At 38.9% G+C, this 22,174-nt stretch overlaps 1 protein-coding gene across 15 annotated transcripts in view; it reads left to right on the forward strand.

The window, feature by feature from the left end:
- Nucleotides 1-22,174, forward strand: part of hsd17b1 (hydroxysteroid (17-beta) dehydrogenase 1) — a 36,070-nt gene that overhangs the window by 13,073 nt on the left and 823 nt on the right. For 10 of the 15 annotated variants that reach the window (XM_088436738.1, XM_088436732.1, XM_088436736.1 and 7 more), the window contains 4 exons: nt 19,582-19,743; nt 19,981-20,160; nt 21,041-21,134; nt 21,201-21,384. In XM_088436738.1, the coding sequence (XP_088292864.1) occupies nt 19,582-19,743; nt 19,981-20,160; nt 21,041-21,134; nt 21,201-21,384 (620 nt within the window). The other 5 variants (XM_088436743.1, XM_088436746.1, XM_088436747.1 and 2 more) reach the window with 5 other exon arrangements.

Genomic DNA, 22,174 nt, shown 5'->3' on the forward strand with positions numbered 1-22,174 from the left:
AGTGGAAGACTGGTTAGCTCAAGATCGTGGGTTCAATTCTGGCTCCGGCATGCCGGTGACCCTCGTAAGGGCAAAGAAAATAGACGAATGGATGTTAATTTATATATCATCAAAACTATTATAATCCACCGCTACATAGCAACACACATTTTAGCCTTTCCCTGTCATCTTCGAGTAACTGTCATGATAGGTTTTACTCAATTTCCATACCGAATGCTCTTATATGTGGCAATACCAGAGATTAACAGTTATATGACCAGTATATATATTCCTGGACAAAATGTCTACTTGTTGTTAGAATAACAGCTGATTTTTCTTAGGATAATGGTGGATTAGTGACAGTTCAATTTCCTTCAATTGAGAAATCAAGTTGCAAGTCGAACAACTGTCAATCCTGGCTCCATCATCCTCACAGTAATCCCTCACTCTACATGTTTGTGCGGTACAGTATCGGGTGGCGTGAACAATAACCTTTGGAATTCAACGAGACAAAATGTCGTCCCGCAACAGATGGAAAACAAATCGGGTGAGCGAGCGTCGCTGCACCCGCGACTGTCCGTCAAGAGCTCGTCTGAGCGGAATGGCCTGGCCAAACAAAACACCGCCAGATCACTTGTCTCCGATTCCATCGTACGTGATAGACTTTGACGGGATACACGCTCCGTTGAGCAGGTATAAGCACGAAGTTTACTCATTGTCTGCAAAACCAACAGGAGTGACCAAACGTCTGCGAGGACAGAAGAAGTCACAGTCGTGGAGGAAAAGAAATCTAGGAAGAAAGCAACAGGAAATGGGGAAACGGATCCATTTGGAATGTCTGACTCTGGAGAGAAATGGAAAACATTTATTGAGCTGGCGGCAGAGGGGAGTTGGGAGTGTTTGGGCCTGAAGGACACAGAAGGAAACATAAACACACTTAAGACGAGGATAAAGAGGCTTTCAAACACCATTTTATTCTCTTGTCAAGCCCCTAAATTAGGACACGTAAACGTGTCATTTTAGTATCTCGTGAAATTCTACAGAACATGGAGGACAGCGGCTGTCTGACACAGAATTTCCCATCGCAGTAGTCGGAGAAATACCAATGAAATGGAAGAAATAAGCCAGTGCGTTTAATACCGGCAAAAAATGCTGAGAGGTTAAGGCTGTGAAACCTCACACTTTAATTCTTTTAAGGCCAAGTGAGCATTAAACTCTCAGTGGAAGCTCTTGTGCACAGCCAAAACCAGTGGCTGGTTTGTTTTATAAAATGACATTTTCTTTTTCCAATACGGTTGCAATAGAAGAGACACTTGTTTGAAGGTCTTTGAAAACGTTGCTTTGTGTGGTCTAGTTCACTTAAAGTTGAGGTATACGAGTTTCCAAATACTCAGTTTTGTTTTGACATTTTGTGGGTTTAAAAAAAAATCTCAGTTCAAAAGAGATTAAAAAAAACAAACATGGTGTGTATTTGACTATTCACAAAAGAAGAAATCTGTAGAGTACTAAACAAATAGTTAAGAATGGGAATTACAGATGTCAAAATAACATTAATTGCAGTCATAGTTAAAACGCTATGTTTTCAACCTAATTGTTAACCTCTAACTTTTTGCTACTTGTATGCAAAATAGATCTGCTTTTATGTATCGGGCTTCTTGTGCCTGTGTTGTTGGGGGTTGAAAAACAAAGGTCAATCACACCCTGAAGTGGACACTGATTGACTCACATTGTGTTTGGCGTTACCTGATAGGCTCCTGTTGTTGATGGGACAGCAAGCTCAGGAGCAGAAGGGAGATGTACAAATGGAAATGCATGTGAGAGTTCTTTGTCCAATGAATGGTAAATTTTACTTTTAAAAACATCCTAATGACAACTTTGATAAATATTGAGTTATATTCATTCTTTTCACTACAGAATCCGCTCAACTTTAGCCTACCATATAAATGCAAAGCACCCAGCTGTGACTGCAGCTCCTAACAATAGCAGCAAAAGCACTAATGCTTCTAAGCCATAGCAAAGCTCTTAAACAAACTAAACTTGAGACATATATGACCTTTGACAACATATTTGCCAGTCCAAGTCATATTTAATGCTAATTCTATGCTAAAAACTCACACCTATTATTTTCTGTCATGTTTCTCAAATGAAGAATTTTAATACAATAAAGCAATGTCAAATACATAAAGTGAACTGTTCATTATGTGTGTTGTCATATTATGAACAGAAAAAAAGACAGAATTTGTAGTGTAGTTTAAGAGCAATCTAGCAAATATCAGGGCTCGACTCAGGGAATGCCCCATTTAAAAAAAAACATTTGAAAATAACAGTAGCTAACATTTTGTCCAAAATCCAACTAAATCCCTATGAGAAGTTTCTGCAAAATGAGCCTTGGTGATGACGTGAGCTGTCATCATGAATATGGAAAACTGGCTCCCTTGGAAAATGGAAGCACTGTTACCCATCCTCACGTGTCAGAGCTCTATTGAGGAGGCTGTACGTTACTCGGATATGTACACATTCTAACGCACACATCTGGGTCGTGGCATTCCATGTGAGCACATTGCACAGAGAAGATATTCCCACACATCGATTGACAGGGTGACGAAAAAACAACGCCTCTAGCTACAGGTGTCGCTAATGTAAATGAACAGTATGTACGCTATGTACACACAATTTGCCCCGTGGATGAGCATACTTGAAAAGATGGAACAATTTGCTTCCAGCTGTCTGGCCGCGCGCCTCACCGGCTTCAGGGGAACAGCAGGTGTATGTGTCCATATGTCACATGGCGGGGTTCAGAGGTCAGCTTGGGCTGGCTGATTACCCGCTGAAGGAGTGTGTCTTCATGCATGATTTCAGAATGACGGGGATGGAGAAAAACACACAAACATGGGTGAAACATAAACTCCGCAATGGAAAGCCAGACTCAAACCCGAGAGCCACGTCCTAACAAATCCTGCTTCCAATTTTTAAGAAGTCTTCAAACAACCAAGCGTGTGTGTTTATAGAATGCAGCAGACATGCTAACCACCAGGCTACCATGCCGCCAGCTCGTAAAGTCATTAAGATTAAAATGATTGGCGGAGATAAATAACGATAAATAGGATTAAGATGATTGAAGAGACAACATCAACTGGGAATAATTACTGGAATCAGCAGGAGTTATGGAGCAAGATCCATCTCAGATGTGAACGCGTCAGCAAGACCCATTAGTGGCTGTTGTGCACAATGCATGATGACAATCATTCATTAAATGCGAAGGACAGCTTGCAGCCCTGCCCTTTGGCCTTTTGTGCCCCCGCATGTGGATTCAAACTAGGGGATAGAAAAGGTCATAGTTCAGGCAGTGGTGCGAATCCTCCTTTTCTCGCTGCAACTGTTCTACTCCAGTAAATAGCCGTTAGTTTAAACAGATGTTTATTTATGCATGACATCACCTACCGAGATAGATTTTGCATTCTTAACTCATTCACTACCCTTGATACTGTAGCTGGAGACATCAAAGATCCATTTTTACTGGCCTGGCACTGAATTTAGATCAAAAATCAATTTTAATTCTCGTGCAAGTGTAAAAAGACGATTTAAGAAACAGTGATGGCGTATGAAGGTAACGTTTCTACAAATCACTTTTGCACCAAACTTAAGTGACAATCTGTTTAGAATATGTTGCAGTCATAAAAGACAACCTCATATACTATAATTCCTTGAGACATGCAGGACTCAAATTTTGTGTGGTATAATGCTTCACAGAGGATCAATCTCCAAAATTTCACAGATTTTAGGTCTTTTCTAATATTTATCGGAGGTGCGCTCTTGAAAATTGTTTTGCTGGTCCGTCGTTCATCAGTGGTGATTTTCTTTCAAGCTGTACTTATCCATAATCGTCAGTACATCTGTCCATCATTTCATCTTACCCACTTTTTGTAATCACTTTGTTACCCCCAGAGATTGGCATCGTACCAAATTTTGCTGAAAAACAAGCTATCCATTGGTGGCGGACAGAGCGTTGGTCCCCAACGGACTGCTCACCTCCTTTGGTGAGTGACTAATACACCGGCGGACGAAAATTGTCATTAGTCTGTAAAATGATTGAATTCTGCAAGCATCAGATTTGAATGAATCATGCCCCTTTGGTGATTGTTCACAAAACAAACAGGCCAATAGGATGCACTTGGTTGGGTGGTGTCGGTTCCATTTACATGCTATCGTCAACAAAATTTACTGTTTTTAAATTTATAATTTCACCAAGTGTTCCCGTTCTATTGGCCCGTCGTCAAATTCCAAGGTTAAGCAAGCTGGCTGTATCAGAAGTCTTGACGAGAGAATACGCGTAAAAGATTCCAGAGCTAACAGGCAAAGACAGCCCGGTTAATATTGACGGAAATCCTTGCCACAATTGTCTCCTTTGCGACCCGTACAGTATTTACAACATCAACTTCTCTGACAATAGACAAGTCCCAAAGACAGGATATGCAGCAAATCTTCTGAAATGTAATTGTTCATCTGTTTGCAGCCATTTAGCCTTTTTCAGTCAAACCACAAAGCAAATGAACACCACCAGCTCCCTGTTTTCAAACAACAAAACCTCCCAGTGAGAAAGCCTGGCAGAATGAATGCGTATCTTCTCAGCACAGCTTGGACTTGTAACTCATGTCAGCAGCCAGTTAGTCACACCTTCCTTGGGGAGAATCTTCCGCCATTGTTTTTAGCATTTAGCACAACAATCATTCAAGTTACGTAACAAACAGCTGACCAAATGACAGCAATTAACCTTTCCTGGTATGTTCCAGTCTTGGCAGAGGGTGTAAGCGAAAACCACCCTGCAGTATTTTACAGTCATATCAAATCAGAGGTGGGCAATCCATCGCCAAAATCGACCTGTCACAGACGGAACGCGTACCTTACACATTTTCAGCAAGTTATGATGCGAACCCTTGAAAGACAACACGGACAGCAGGAGGACAGTTTATTGGTGCATTTACCGTAATGTCTTTAAAATACACATACTCTCTGGGAGTATGTGTAATTTTTCGCATGTGTCTGCGTGTGGTTTAGTGGCATTACGGTAAATGCAGCAATAAACACTCCTCCTCCTGCTGTCTGTAGCTACATCTTACGCAGCGTCACTTTCATTTGAAGCTTCAAAGACACAAGTTTTAACAGAGCAGTGTCTTGGTCTGTGTTGTTGAACTCACATATCACTCAAGGTCATCTCATTCTAGCTACGCTTCTCATGTACGTATGTCAAGTGAAAGGGCCTTTGTTCAAGCAAAGCCAGGCACCAACCACCAAAACTTTAGCCTCCTACCTGGCTTGGACCAGCTTCCACATAAAAATCACAACTTTCAAAACATTACTTTGACTTCATTGTCACTGTGAGGGCCATTTGGAAACCGTGGACGTGGCCCCTGGGCGGTACTTTGCCAAACTCTGCTTTACATCGTAAGGTAGCACGCATCACCGAAGGCCGGTGTTCCTTCAGTGAAGGGTCAATTTTGCCATGGATTACCCAGTTCTGAATAAAAGATTCTTGAAATGTCCAAGGGGACGCCGAAGCTTCTACTGTAGTCGTGGCTTGAACGGAAACGGAGAAACATTTTGGGTCGGGATTCGGATTGAAAAGTATCAAGATAGATCTGCCCTCGGAGCCGGCCATTGTCTAAATCTTAAGGCCTGGAACTACGATCGTGATGCCGAGATTTCTTCTCCATCTGTTCATCATAATCAGTCCTGACCATAAAGAAAAAATTGGCCAGACTTCATCGCTTCTTCATTCATGTCCGAGCATCTTTACAGACAAGAGACTCTTTTGTTTGGACCGTGGCCTCTCAGCGGGTCAAGAACTCCGCTCACAGGAAACGAGAGCATCCGCGGCCGCAGCTGTTTGACCGCTAAGTCTCGTGAGCGTCACGTCGGCGAAGCGTTGCCGTGCCAAGAATGTAGCGCCCATACGACGGATCTCCAGGAATCCTCCCCACTGACGCAAACGGGCCAGGCCCGATGGAATCCGCTGCCACTTTCCTGCAAAACTTGAGGCGAGTGTGAGAGAAGGCGAAGGTCTGATCCGGGGAGATTTGCAGTATACAGACAAAAATATTTGGGCAATGCGGCCATTCCATTCTAAAGGTGCGGAAATGTTTCAAATGATCATGCCTCTTTCCTTTTTCCCCCGGTCCTGAACTCAAAACGTTTTCGTCTGCATACGTTACCCTAGCTTCTTTTATCCAGATCAATGAGCATTTTACATGAGTGTATATTTTGAACTGTACTTAAAATCCTTGAATTTTCTCAAATTCTTTCTGTGCGCCTTATATACTGTATAATCAAGTACGTTTTTACAAAACTGGACTTATATCGCGGAGATTAGTTTTTTATCGGCGAAAATAGAGAGATGTCCGTTTTGATATTTCTCCTTTAGGTATCAACTTTCATTTCCTAGCTGCCAAAGGTTCAAATTGGAATCGAATTGTATGAAAACAAGACATGATTAGACAACGCTTACCATTCAAAGATGAACGTACCGAAACAAACGTGTTTTTGTCAAAAGCGGGGATTTCAACTTGACAGCATTCAAATTGATGTAACTTTATAAATTTTGGAGCTACTTCATGTAATATGTATCATTTTCAAAGGGATTATTTGGGTCTTTTTGAAAACACATTCAACACATGGCACAACTTGTTTGAACCTGTCGCCATGATCAAATTATTTTCTGTATTTTCAAAGGGAACCACCAAAATTCAGAACTAATGTCCATTTTTAATTCCATTTTGTTTTTATAGCTCATAATCAAATTGAAAAAGTTTCAAAGTATGAATATTAAATCAATATAAATTTATGCGTCACAAGCCCATAGTTCAAAGGGATAACGCTCTTTTCATCCGACGAAATCCCATGATCTCAACCCAGCGGGAATGTAACTTTTTATTTTGCATAAATCATTTAAAAATACATGTGTCCCTCGAGCGCAAAAATGTGCCCATGCTGCTTCATAGCAAGCTCGTTTTTATCCGAAGAAAGATGAGGGCAAATTTACTTGTGCGTTGATGTTATGAAATAGCATTTACCATCTTTCCATCTGGCTAGTATCGACATTTTCCAGATTTTCTTGGGTAAAACACATACTATATCAGTTTCGAATGGAAATATCCATGGCCTGATGTTGGTTATATAACAGGCTGCCATACCACTGATGGCATCCTCCGCTACGGACAATTTGCCACGCAAGCCACTCTCCAGAATGACTTTCACGTTCGTTAAAGTCATCATAAATCATCTACCGGCATTAATCATGACACAACTCTTAATAGCATCTGCCACATAAAGTAAAATTATAGGCTGAGAAGTCCTTATGTAATTCTCAACAGGCGTGATTAATTGACAGGTTGCCCCAGATAGCATTTTGTTGAGATTTCTTGAGAACCTTTGCTCCCTTCATTTTCATCATCCCAGGAGGGATTTTTTTTTTTTTTTTGGACGTCTCCCACAAGGATGTCTGCGAAATGTCACCGTGCCCTCGGACCCGCGAAAGAAAAAAAAGAAGGATTTCAGTTCGGCTTCCGATAACTCTCGAAGACAGAGGGTCGGAGGACAAAGGTGGCATTGCGTGTCATTCATCTCGTGGGCAATAAAATAAAAATAAAGAGTCGGGCAATGACGTGACAGAATAGGGAGTCGTGCGTGATAAGCAATAAGTGTGAACCTTTTTATGAGGAAGCGATGTCAAGAATGTGATAAGAGCCAGATGGCTCTTGGGAATTTTTTGAATGTCTTCCAGGTTGCAAGGTACCTTACATAATCAAGCGCTCAAGCTATTGTGCGATACACAGGTCTGTATCCCCCGTAAATTCTGGACTATAAGACGCTACTTTTTCTCACACTAGTACAGTGCGGCTTACAGGTATCTGCAGTTTTTTTCTTTTTTGTTTTTTTTTACCAGCCACCAGGAGGCAATCTAGGAGACAGACTATCAAAGTACAGTGATCCCCCCTACTTCGCGGTTAATGGGGGGGCTGTCAACCCCCCGCGGGTATCAGTTCCTAGATTTCTATGTACGCCCTAATATAGCCGCAGTAACCAGAAACAATCCTTTTTTTTTTTTTTGTATTTTTTGCCTAATTAATTTCCTTTCTCCTATTATTTAACATTACATTATCCTTATTAACATTATTAAGAATTATTGTATATTCATTAAATAACTAATATTACTTAGTTTGTTGAGAATTTGTTCTCAGGACTGGTTATCTGCACCAAGACTCCGGTGAAAGAGTACGCAAGTCATCATGTTGAAGTTCACATTTATTTTGGCTCATGTATGGTGTATCATGTAGTATCTGTTGAATAATAAATCAACAACAATCTTAAAGTCAGTCTAACATAAAAACACTTAATCTATGAATTTACTGTATTTTTAGCCGACATTAGCGGCTTAGCAACAACTAACAACTACTAACTATAACGTGCAGAGAATGTAAAACAGGAAACGGAAATGCAACGCGACCCGACAAATTAAAAGCATGCATTTCAAAATAAGATAAAAAAAACGCCACAAACTCTAATGCTTGAAGAATTCTTAACATAGTTATTAACTAATATTACTTCGTTATTTGATTAATACAGTACTGTATAATGTACTTTTTTGCTTTTTTCAATTTTTGTACATTTTTGCACATTTTTTAAATGATTTTTTATTTTGAAATATTTTTTATTTTTCCTGGGAAAAAACGCAAAGTACTGAGACCGCGATAGCTGAGACCGCGAAGTAGGAGGGATCACTGTACTGATTTTGAGTTTGAACTGCTGTTTTACAGGCCACCAGGGGGGCACTCATCACTAGTAAATGCAGCATGCATGTTACTGTTGAGTTGGTGCTGTATTCTAACAATCCGAGCGTGTCGGTGTTAAGTTGAATATATGTTGGAGCTGCTCTTGTTTCTAAAAATGCTGGCATGTTCAGTGTTGAAGGCATGATGTTGCTTCAACCAGGCAGTTAAAAAAGGTTCATTTTATTGCATAATATCTGATGATACAACCTGCAGTTTATAATCCAAGTGCAAACATAGATTTTCTATTTCATTTTTGTTGGTGTGTTTAATAGTCCACGTGCCCTATAGTCCAAATATGGTACTTGGTGACATCATTTACCAGCAAAGCGATGGACATGATTTACAATTTATAAACATTTGGTTATTTTTCCAGTCTGAAGAAAATGGAAATATTTTGTTTTTAAGGGTCCAGTAATTGAATCCCAGGTACTTATTTCCATTTTTTTGAAGTGCTTGTCTAAAGGAATGTCTAAAATGACTGGTACTAAATGAATTAGGTGCCAAAGTAACTAATTACTTCAGGGCCTAAAGTAAACAACACTTGAGGTAATTAGGGATTAGAGTAATCAACTCCTATAGGTACTCAGGGACAAAAAAAAAAAAAAAATCAAGGTAATAATATACTAAAACAGTTGAGTTATTTAATACCTAATTATCTAAAGTAATCAATCGTTTTAGTACATAATTACCTAAAGCAATTTATTATTTTAGTTTTTAATTAATTTTGTATACCTGGGCTTGAATGTGTGGACTCTTAAAAAACATAAAAATTTGTCTTTGGGAATGAATGAGTTAATAGCAAAGACATTTTTTCCTCTCTCGTTGGCTCGTAGCATTTCTAAAAATATTCAAATATCAAAAGGCCCTTAATTCATTTACATTTGTGAACTGAACCATTTAGGTTCTGTGTTTGTGGACTTTTTCATGGTTTTGAATCGATTGAAGTTATCTTTTTTCCTTGCTATGTTCAGTTTCCCTATTGGTCTTGCTTGTTTGGTTTTCATTTTCACCCGCTCTCATTTGCCCTCTTCTTTGTGTCGACCAATCAGCTCCCTTCAGCTAGTTGGGTCTTGTCCAGGAGTAGCTCATCTCATCATTATGTATTTATTTTTTTGTATTTAGCTCACTCCTTTCTCTCCCTCTGTTTTGGTTTATTGTTGTTGCCACATGTTGTCGCATTCCTCTGGTCACGTCATGCTTCTTGTAGTTGTGTAACCTTGAATTTAGAAGAAGAAAACTTGTAAATTTAGGCTTTTAATCTAGTCTGTGAACTTTGTTTTGTTTATTTTGGGAGACGACTCCGAATTAACCCTAAAATTTGAGGAAAAAATACAAAAAGGCAAATGCAGACATGTTGCTCACTGAATTGAAATATTTATCAGTTGTGTATATTTTTCACTGTTATATTAGATTTCTGAGGTTCAAACCGCCACTTTGAAGCTTCAGATATTTTAATGGCTATAAGGTCATACAGTAAACAATTTGCAGTAAAAAGATTTGGATGATGAAATGGGGATAAATGACCCCAAAAATTGTACACAAAATATAGAAAATATACTTTAAAATACACAGAAAAAGAAAATCACAATCAAATTGTACACAGTTGATACACTACCTTTATTTTAAGATGTTTTTCCCCTGTTTGAAAATACCTTAATAATTAAAATGATTAATTTGAAAATTGCCTCTGCGGAGGTAATGACTGGGAAGGTGAAATGTGAAAGTTGGCTGGCCTATTTTAGTGCCTTCCAGTCAATGTACCGAAATCAACGCTGACTCAGAAAAACAAAAACAATGACAACCCCTTGGGACTATGCCAGCAATGAAGGCAGGTGACATTTCTGTTTGGGCGGAGTGCGAGACAACTATTTAGTTGAGGTAATAGCAACCGTGAGAGCGCGGGACTCTCCGGGTCGGCATCTAACAAAAGACTTCATTTGGATCTGATCTAAATACATCCCGGAGCCGCTAGATTTTTGTGTTCTCGGCTCGTGTGAACTGAAAACCCCGGAATGAATGCTCCACCGCTGCAATGAGGAAGTGGATTCCGTTCGCAGTATTGTTGAGAGTCCTCCCCGCCCCGTTGGCGAATAAAATAAGTTATTTATATGGAATTTGGTTAACACCTTGCATAATGAAAGATGACACGTGATGGAGAAAATTGATGCTGTTGTTGAAAATCAATTATTTTTGTAATAGCTGTCCACAGATACAAGTATTTCCAGTAATGTTTGTTGGGTTTTAACCAAAATAATTCAAAACTTTATCATTGTTTTGTGGAGCTGAAACGAGTCCAAAAGAAAAGAGTAATTCAGAATTTTTTTCAGATTCAGAAAAAAAAAATGCTTGAGAAATCAATTTCTTATCCCGGATACTTACTTGTACACTTAAGGAAAAAAATGTCATGCAATGAATGATAAATCACGCTGGAAACACGGCGAGAAGTCAATTTTTTAAATCAAACAAAGTTTACCAAATAATACATGTACACGAATGCCTTGGTGCACTTTTATTTTGAAGTTGTTGCATTAACAGCTTGACTAGTCTTTCTACTGCAGCCCAACTCCCAATGCAAACAACGCTACGTTGTTCGGAAATCACGTTCAAATGTCAATTTAGGCCTCTAACAAACGACTTAATTTTGCTGATTTTGACATTCAGCAACCTTTACCGCTGGTTAGCGGTGGCTTGCGCTCCATTTTAGCGACGTCGAGCATGAATTAGCCGCAAGATAGCAGCGCTTGAGCGCTCCATATAGGCTGGCGTTGCCTTTCCTACTGATCACATTTTAACAAACCACACTGACTCAAATGTGCTGTTTCAGCCAGAAAATCCATCTCATAGAACAAAATATATGGGGAGACATTTGGAGGAGGAGGAAGTGCGCTGTTAAGCACCACTTTAATTGAAATAAATATGATATTGATTATCAAAAATTTTCAAAACTTTTTCCATTTATAATTGAGTGAAAATGTGTTGTTTGGTCTTCTGTGCTTATAACTGTTTTTCACCTAGCAACAAAATAAATATACAGTATAATTATATATATATATATATATATATATATATATATATATATATATATATATATATATATATATATATATATATATATATATATATATATATATATATACTGTATATATATATATTTTTTTTTTCTTTTCAATCTATTCACATTTACTATAGGATGAAAACAATGCTCAATAGCCGCAGCCCTAGCTTTTAGTTTTGTAGCTATTTTAATCTCGACAACAGTATGTTATGAATCAACCAAAAAAGCAAGACACTGTCTAAAACAAGACAGTTTTAGCCTGTTTTACTGGCACCCAACCCTGCCTCCGACAACCCCTCCCTTCCTCACCAGAATGGGGTTTAGACCAAGAGAAGTCAATGGTTTTGTGAACTGTGGTTTTGTGGAGCTTTTTGAGACTCTTTTGTGATTAAGGGCTACGTATATACTGTAAATAAACTTGACTTGACCAGACTAGCCACTAGACCATTCTTAGAGCAACACTATACAATGAAAATAGACGTATGGACAGGCCCCATAGTCACTGTGAGGAATCAGCGTAAAACTATGAACGCTATTAGATTAAACTCAACCGCTCAGCTTCTTAGTCATACGATCTTCAGGTAATTCAATTATTTTGCGTCTACGATGTTATTTGCGTTCAGAGATGGGCTCTTCTAAATCGCTTTGAGCTACTTTGCAAGTTTTCGGGGACCGCAGCAAGTCAGTTTGGCGCAAGACTAGATGAGACTGCGCGTATCTCAAAATAGATGTATGAACACGTGTGAGCGATAAATGCCGCCAATTGGGAGCTTGTTTTCAAGATCATATTGTGTCTGCATACCTTCAGTGTTAGTTTGGTCGGCTGTAAACAGACGGTAACCTGGCAACGGCCGAGAGATGGGTGGAGTAGTTCTGATTCAATGTCTCCAAGTGGACAAGAATGTAAAGGGTGAAGCGCCATCTTTGGGAAGTTGAAGGACGTGAAGGTTAAAAAAGACGATTCATGCAAATTAATATAACAATATGTTACGTTAAGATCAAGCTGGGTTCTTTGGATGAATGCCATGGCGGCTGAGTCATTGGCTGGGCCACCGCTACGCTCCTCACATCACCCTGTGAGGCACATGATTGTCTGCCTTGTGCCATGAGTGACTTTACAGGTTGAAGCACAGACCTTGTTTGGTCTAAAACTGGAGTTCCCTCCCAAACAAACCAGACCACAAACCCGGTCAGCTTTAAGTGATGAGTCTGCAACCACAAAGTCTTAGAGGAGCCCCGTTTAAACAAAGTCTTCAACTTCCTCCAGTGAGGAATCCGCTTGTTGAAGTCTTCAACAGTGGGTCAAAAAGATAGTCAGGTCTTTGTGCACTCCCTCTGAACATTTTTTGGGAAAGCACCAGCTGCCTTCTAAGCTAAACGAACACTAGGACCACAAAGACCGGAACAGGATTTCCCCCCCAAAACAGAAACTACATGAGTATTCATGCAATAAACAAAGGGGTACGTTTCCCATGTTGTCTGTGTACTCCGTTATTTCCTGGAGCCTGTAGAATTCTTTCAAAAACTGGTTCTGTGGAATTCCGTAAGTGGAAGGTCAAGGAAATAACCCGAGGGTTCCAGCTGATGCCCAGACTCCATTTTAAGCTCCAGTCTTGACCCAAATATCAAAAAAACTTTGGTTTCTCCACGTTTTGAGAGTAGAATCAACATTAAGGGAGTTCAACGGTTTCAGGAAATCCGATTTTTCTACATTTCAAGCCAAATAAAAGATGCTGAGCATGAACATTCTACGTGTTCAGGTCCATTCATACTTTCCACAAGTCCTCTCCTGTTTCACCCAGTGATGATTTTAGCAGGAAACAGCAAAGCCCAAAGCTCTCCTGCCGTTGAACCTTTGACTCCTCAGTCCATTTTATTCATGAAACGTGCCCCATTGTTGTGTGTGGAAGAACATCTCACCACCAGCGAGGCTTGGATATGATATGATCCTCACAGGAACGGCTCTGTTAATGTCTTTTGCAGTACCGCAGACTTTTTCTATTTTTACCATCAACATATTGTGTAGGAGCAGCCTCAAAGTCAACGGCCTCTGACGGTTTGTTTTGGAAATGAGGCTCGGGAGCAGCGGGGAACTCTGGTGGCTCATGCGTACAATCCTGAAAAAGTAGAACCTCTGGAGGGACCCCTGTAAAAACATTGAGTCAGGCTGTTAGAAATGTGGAGCTACTCCAGATTTTTGCAGCATTTCTGGCCACGTGTATGAAAACGACAAACCAGCCAAACGGATTTGAGACGCAAGATGAGACAAGGTCATAAACTTTGCCCCCTCTCAATTAAAAAAAATGGGAAAAGCTGATTTCTTGTTCCTGGGTCAAACCTGCGTACAATACGACAATAAATCACCCGCTCCATCTATTCAGGCCTCGAGTATCATCAACCAGTCAGCTCCATCTGTCTTCCCACTTTGTTATTCCTTCTATGACCGTGTCCATCCATCCTTCCATTTACGATAGCACTTGTCCTCATTAGGGGCCCCCCCAGTTGACTTGTGTGAGAGGCCCGGTACACTCTGTACTGCTCACCAACCAAGAGACAAAACAACAGAGCAAAAATAAAAGTACAAACATAGTATAAACAAAAAACTTTCTTTAGACTTCTGACCCTGAATTCAGTCCTACATGCCACTTGACTGCCTGTGAATTCTCTATTTTTTATTTATTTTTTAATTTTTACTATAAGGTAAATTTAAAATCCTTTAATGTTCTCAAAAATCAACAGTGTGTCTTAAGTATGGTTGTCTGCTTTTCACTTTTTCATCTTCAATGCTAATTTCTTTCTATTCGACATTCACATTGGCATTCTCGTTCGCTAACATGTTTTTGTCATACCAGAACGAGCACTAGTTCCTGCTTCTGTGTCTAGGAATCATGGGTAATGTAGTCCTGCTAACCTGATGCTGCAGTCAGACTGAATGTGAACTGAGCATTTCTGGCAGCGGATTTCCAATAGTAACTAGTGAAAGCAATTTGAAAAGAAATTGCTTATGAAGGCTGAAAGACTAAATGAAACATTTTGGATGATTTGGAATGATATAGAATTATTTTGAATGGTATGGAATGGTATACAATGCCTTGAAATCAGCTGAAAATGTTGAAGATTGAATGATTTGAATCTTCAAAAGTTTTTCAAAAGTATTGGGGAATCACCCTCATTTTTGAGGGCTATTTAAATGGTAAAAACTTTTTGTACGTGATAACATTTGGCATACGTAACTGCATATTATTTGGGGGTAGGCTGCAAAATGAGGAAATTTCTTCGTGTGAATTTTTTTTCACGTTAAAAAACATTTCCAAAATGACTCAAATGAGCTAAATAGATCGAATTTCTAACTAAATTTAAAAAACTGAAAATTGTTCGAAAATTTTGAGTCACCCACACACTCAGATTGTTAGAATACTGCACCAACAAAACAGTAACACATCCGATTACAATTACAAGTGTATATTGCCTCTATTTGGCAAGTAAAACAGCAGTTCAAACTCAAAATCAATACACCGATTGCATCCTCTTCTGTTTCCCTTTATTAGGAGATTGCCCCCCTGGTGGCTAGTAATAAAAAAACTGCAGATATGCCACACTGGAGTATTTACCTCAGGGTTCAAAGTGTGAGAAAAAAGTAGTGCTTTCATAATAAAAAAAAAAAAAATACAGAACAATCATTGATGTAGCTGTGTGCCTTATGATCTGTAAAATATGTTTTCCGTGAATGGGCTTTTTTTTTTTTTGATGCATCATTCGTTATGTCTTGAACCCTTGAAAGTCCGATTACAGTACACGCCTCATAACGAACATATTAACTCCCTTCATCTAGATAACCGTATGCAGACTCAACACATCTTCATCTGTACATATCTCTCTGACAGGGTACATCCTGTCTAGTCTTCACTCAGGATACAAACCCCCACATCGTATCGGCCACACCATGCGCTCACGTCATTTATCCCCTTTTAAATAGCGTTTTTCTCCGGCGTGACCTGCAGTCATCCACAGGCGTCGCGCATGGCCCGACACCGGGAAGATGTCAGCGCTCGTTATTCACTCTCTCAAAACACGGCGTGCTTCTGTTTTAATCCCAACCTGATGCTTTACATTCCTAACAAACTCGACACCTTTTCGTAGCGTGAAAAAAAAACAGTTCCTGAATGACATTCCCCGGAGCTGAGAAGTTTAACGCTTCACCAGGAGGTGTTTATAGAGTATTTCCAGACCTCCACTTGGCCCTTACGAGGCCGCGGGGATTTCATTGAATAAGTGTAGTAAGAAACGTAACTCGAGGGGAGTGTTTCATTATTTGATGGTTCAGGCTCCACTTGCGGGCATATGGAGTTTAACGGTGCCAGTATTTTTTGTTAGTTTGTTTGTTTTGACAAACGGAGCTGTGAGAATTACTCGATGAATCGACTGGTAATTGATTAGCACGTAAACCAAAAACCATATTAATGATCAAGAAATCATTATTTTATTATTTTTTGGGCTTAAAATTTGTCCAATCTGATTTCAGCCTCTCAACAGTGATTATTCTCTTATTTTTTTTCAAAAAACAGACTGATTGTCTTTGGTGTTTATTCGAAAGAAGATTTTTGAAAACACCTTCTTTTATTTTGAAAAGCGATGACCGAACTGACGACCGAATCCGTTTCAACACGTTTGGTGTGTACAACCTCGACCCCTCTTGTGTGCCATTCCATAATTGTTGTTTAGTTGTGTGTGTTTTTTTTTCTTTTATGGAGGGGGGGGAATTCAACCCTACTAAATACAGTAATAAACAGCAATTGCAATACATATTTCCCTTGCTTATCGTTTACCCCAAAATACCCCAGTAACCAAAGTCCACAAAGGTGAAGATTGAACTTTTTTTTTTGTTGCTTTTGTTCCTATTTTTAATTAGTTCCTTTTGTTGAAAAACAAACAAAAAAAATTATATATATATATATATATATATATATATATATATATATATATATATATATATATATATATATATATATATATATATATATATATATATATATTTTTTTTTTTTTTTTTGCCTGGGCCAACTTAGGAGGAATATTAAAAACATCACCAAAAAAAGCTAGTCATAAATGAAAATCCACCCAAAAATGTTTTTTTTTTTCTTTTTTCTTATTTACTTTTTTGTTCCCAATTTTTTTTAGTTTGTTTCTTTTCATTAAAAAACAATACATTAAATCCAATTTTTTGGGGGGGTCCAAGTTAAAGAAAAGAAATCAAAGCAATGAAAATAACAAGGAAAACCGACAAAAGTCTGAATAAGCGAAAAGCGATGTAGCGAGGGAAGACTTTCCACTTGAATGAAAAATTGAATTTTGTCCGATTATTTGACTAATGAAGTAACCAACACAAAAATCACTTTTAAAAATCCTCAACAGGGATTTCCGCATTGAAAAATCAGATTGAAAAAAAAACAGAAAACAATATAAATAACTATAATCACGCCGTATAATTTGCCAGCATCAAAAGGCGAAAAAAATCTGTAATTTTTGTGAATCAGGGCCAAAACAGGAAACAAATAATCATCAGATAAACAAGTCAATTACTGCGAGTTTCGTCACAGCATCTAGAAAACTTGATAAATGACTGAAGCTCAGTGAAACTCAAAAACTATGCCTGCTATGTCAACTGTTTTTCTTTGCAATCAGTTAACGCCTCTTGTCAGATCGGCATTCGAGGCATGCGTTACGTATTAAAACATAAAACAATTACTGCTCCTATAGTGTATTTGTATCAGGAAAGCACTTTTGTCATCATCTGTAATGGACTGTAATATCACTTGTATTTAAACAACCTTCTTACGTAAGAGGCTCATTTGAAGTTTTTTCTTCTTGCGTAGCGCCTTAATAATTTTATTTTTAAATGCTTTGAGTGCTGTCTCCATCTTAGACAAGTAATCTTTGTTTACGTTGAAGAATTCAAAACACTTCCCACTCAGTGACGGTTTGAATGTGATTAGGAGTAGTTTGTATTTTCTGTCAGCTGGAATTGGCTCCCGCTACCCATGACCCTAAACAGGATTAATTAGAGCAATAAAATACCCCAATTCATTAACTTTTTCTCGTGGAAACAGTGATTTAGAGGTGGAACTTGGGGGAAACGAAATACAATAAAAAAAATAATAATAATAATAATCATGCATGGGATTGAATGTCAAGACTCTAGAATAACATATAATTATGTCTTTGATAATGAATGGACTATTTTCAGAAAAAAATATACTATAAATAAGTACTCTAAATTGGATGTCTGGACTCATAAGACTTATTAACATATTAATATAACATTCTTTAAGATTGAATGTTGGTTTGTTTCCACTATCGTGTCCATTTTGCCACAGCAAGACAGCAAATTTAATCATGTCCCATTGAAACACTTTATGTCCACAAAGTCCAGTATGTCTTCTAATGACCAAACTAGGACTTAGTCAGGTAAGTCCAAATGGTGAAAAGATAAAAAAACAAAAACTAATGTCCACCACAGTGGTCTCAAATGAATAAGCTGTGCCTTAAGAGGATATGACACGTATATTTAAGTTACATTTTCATATTGGTTCCTTCCGTTTAGTGCATATTAAATAGGGGTTTTCAATGGGGATACGTGAAGACACTTTAGGGGTTGCATGAGATTTTAGTGGTGTTTCTGTGGGTATTAGTAAATCTCATTTTATGTTTTTTTTTTTTTTTAATGCCGTGAGAGAAACAGTATATTTTCATATTAAAAACAAATGAATTAGAACATGAAACAACTGATTGTGAAATTGGGTTAGGGTTATAATGACATAATCCCTTTGTCCATGGTCATTACTGAGGGAATTTTCCCGCAGATGAGCAAAAAAATATTTTACATAATCCCTCCTTCTAGAACAGCTAAGTAAAATACAAAATTAAAATTAAAAAATAAAACTTTTCTCAGTTGAGAAGGTTATAGTGCAATTATTGACATTTCTATCTACAAATGAGTAACCCTAGACCAAAAACAAATGTCCACACGAGAGGACACAAATACAACGGGTTTCAAGTGGACATGACACTCACCTAGTTTTGTTCAATTGAGCGTTTAAAAAAAGGCCTTTTTTGTCACATGTTTTCTAATGCTCTGCTGTCCTCTTCTGGTCAATTTTAGTTTTCACCAAGTTCAGCATTTTTGGAGTACAGTACTTGAATAAAATCCTTCACTTCTCGTAAACCCGTTTAAAACACACACACACACACACACACACGCACACACACACACACACACACACACACACACACACACACACACACACACATTGGAAACAAGGACGTGGGAAAATGAGGGGAGGACTGCAGGTGCTGATAATGGGTAGATGTTTGGGGATGAAGTGTCCTTGTGAGACAAGAGATGGGGAAAGACAACCTTCAGTTGTCTCTCATTACGTTGGCGGCATGGACAAGAAGGTGGTGTTGATTACTGGTTGCTCGTCCGGCATCGGGCTGAGCCTGGCGGTCCGTTTGGCCTCCGACCCGGAGCAAACCTTTAAAGGTGATGCCAATTTTTATTGAAAAAACCTCAGGAAGGCATGATGTGCTAGCGTTTAGCTTGTGTGGCTTGCAATTCTGAGGTTCAGGGTTCGAATCTCTGAATCTGGTTCTTGTGTGTGTTTTCTTCTCGGATTTATGGATAAAACCAGTCGACGCGTCTTTGCCTGTTTTTTTTTTTTTCAAGTGTACGCCACCATGAGAAACCTCGCAAAAAAGGAGCGTCTTTTGGAGAGCGTCAAAGGCCTACACAAGGACACGCTGGAAATTCTTCAGATGGACGTCACAGACCGCCAGTCCATCCTGGACGCCAGGGACAAGGTTGCCGAGAACAAAGTAGACATTCTAGGTGTGTTCAGTGGCGGGTCTAAGATGTTTTGATTCAGAGCAAAGAATAGAGAATAGAAATTAAGAGAAATTTCGGGGGTGCTTGGATTCACTTTGCAGGTGCTTGAGCACTCCTCAAAATATTATCAATAGATTTTTTTTCCGTTTTTTCTTCTTTCATTTTTCTTTCATTTCCAATTACATTGTGTTTGACTTGTATATTTTTTAATTAAGCTACTCACCTAATTTTTTCTTTCAGTCTGTAATGCCGGTGTGGGTTTGATGGGTCCGCTGGAGGCTCACTCTTTGGATTCAATGAAGCAGGTTCTGGAAGTCAACCTTTTGGGCACCATCCAGACCATCAAGGCCTTCCTGCCTGAGATGAAGGCTCAGCGCGGTGGTCGTATCCTGGTCACAGGCAGTGTCGGGGGCCTTCATGGTCAGAATATGAGCTGAATTTACGTCATTTAGTTCAGTTTTGAAAACTTTATGGAAAAGACTTTTTTGTGAATCCATCCTTTGTTATATCCTAAAAAAAACATTTGTTCTCAGGCCAAAGCGAATTCTTACTCTGTGTATTTTGGCCAAGGAACTACATTGATGTGAATTAAGGTGCTTCAATTAAACCTTTGGCGTCCATACTACAGCTCGGGGCCAATTTTGTGGCCCACACACATTTTTGCATGTGGAAATAAATCCTAACTTGGCACATCACTTTTAACAGAAAGGCTTGACGTAGCATTTTTTTTTAAATAACTTGTATTTTTCCTTGACTGATTTCTACATGTTTAATGTTTAAACTTGTGTTTGGACAACTTTGATTTGGACAAAAGTAGTATATGCACGCCATCTTTTGGGATCTCGGCACCAAAGAACTATGTTGAAGTAATTCACGGCAGTTCATCTCGACAAAATTATTTTGTTCTTGTCTTCTTGTGGAATCTTGGTGTCAAAGAATTCTGTTGAAGTAATTTGAGGCGCTTCAATAATCTTTGTGGGGCCACTTTAATTCTGTTTTGTTTACTTTAACTTATTGTATTTTTTTTTTAACAGCTATGCCGAAGCTTTCTTTAAAGTTTTTTGTTCCAATTCTAGAACTGCCTTACCGCCAGACTTTTTAAATGACATTGCATCCCACACCAAAATGTATTTTAGCACATGCTGCTGGCCGTTAAAATGTGGATGGGGGTTGCAACTAACTCCCGAGCCATAGGTTGGACACCACTGGACTATAATTATGCTTTGCTACCATCTTCTGGCATCTGAAGGGAATCACAAACTTTTATCATTTAGCTTATAAATATGATCTTGTGTCACAGGCCTTCCGTTTAACGAGGTCTACTGCGCCAGCAAGTTCGCCATCGAGGGAGCGTGCGAGAGCTTGGCCATACTCCTGCAACATTTCAATATCTAGTCAGTGACCAAAACATCTTGTTTAGTCTTTCCCCTAAAGCCGATGAATCAAAATCTCCTCTTTAGTGTAAGCCTGATTGAGTGCGGCCCTGTCAACACCGACTTCCTGGTCAACCTAAAGAAGGCGGAGCTTGGCGATCCGTCCCTGCACCACCTGGACGCCCACACGCTGGGCCTGTACGAGCGATACCTGCAGCATTGCAGTTACGTCTTCCAAAACGCCGCGCAGGACACAGAGGACATCGTAAAAGTAAAGTGTTGCTTTGCAGGTGGCTAGGGACAGGATGTCATTCAGCGAGAATATTTATTTATTTATTTTGTGGTGTTGAGCCACAATGGAAAACACAGTAGAATATTCTCCATGTTTTTGCTCTGTATGACAGTAAAACATGCCACCAAACGTGGTGAGGAGGCCAGCCAATGCTTCAAAATACAACTTAGCATACTAAATATGTACTGTATGTACACAATGCTTTTGTATGCTTTTATTGTGAAATTCTTTCGAGATGTATGTCACAATAGCGATGACTTAAATTTCTTTGGCAGAAACCGTTACTCTTTGGTGGCAAGACACAACTCCCTATATAAACAACACATTTTTCTAAAATCAAATTCAAATGTTAATTCAGGGAACTAAAACATGAATTCAATACGCTGACATTTCATTGCACGTGTTTAGCGCAGCATTTTGCATAAATTAGCTGCTAACTAACCAGCGCTCAAGTGCCCCTGAGAGAAATCAGATTACTTTTCAATGAAAGTTTAATAAACAAAAATGACTGCACACTTTGATGCTGACATCCTGACTTGGTTGCTGTTGCTACTGATCACTTTTAACATACCAAGTTGACTCAAATCTCTGGGTCTGAAGTCACTTTAAAAACTAGAAAAATTATACTGTATTAGCCACTGTTTTGTTACAAATTTGACCAAAATCTCTTTTTGTCCCAATCTTGTGGATTCAGTCTCATGAGACATCTCGTGAGCTTTGTGTCGTGTCCCACCCTGACAGATTGCCTATTTGTAATCATGAGAAAAGA

The sequence above is a fragment of the Hippichthys cyanospilos genome, chromosome 16, assembly GCF_059441005.1.
Source record: "Hippichthys cyanospilos isolate Australia breed blue-spotted pipefish chromosome 16, RoL_Hcya_1.0, whole genome shotgun sequence".
Taxonomy (NCBI): Eukaryota; Metazoa; Chordata; class Actinopteri; order Syngnathiformes; family Syngnathidae; genus Hippichthys; species Hippichthys cyanospilos.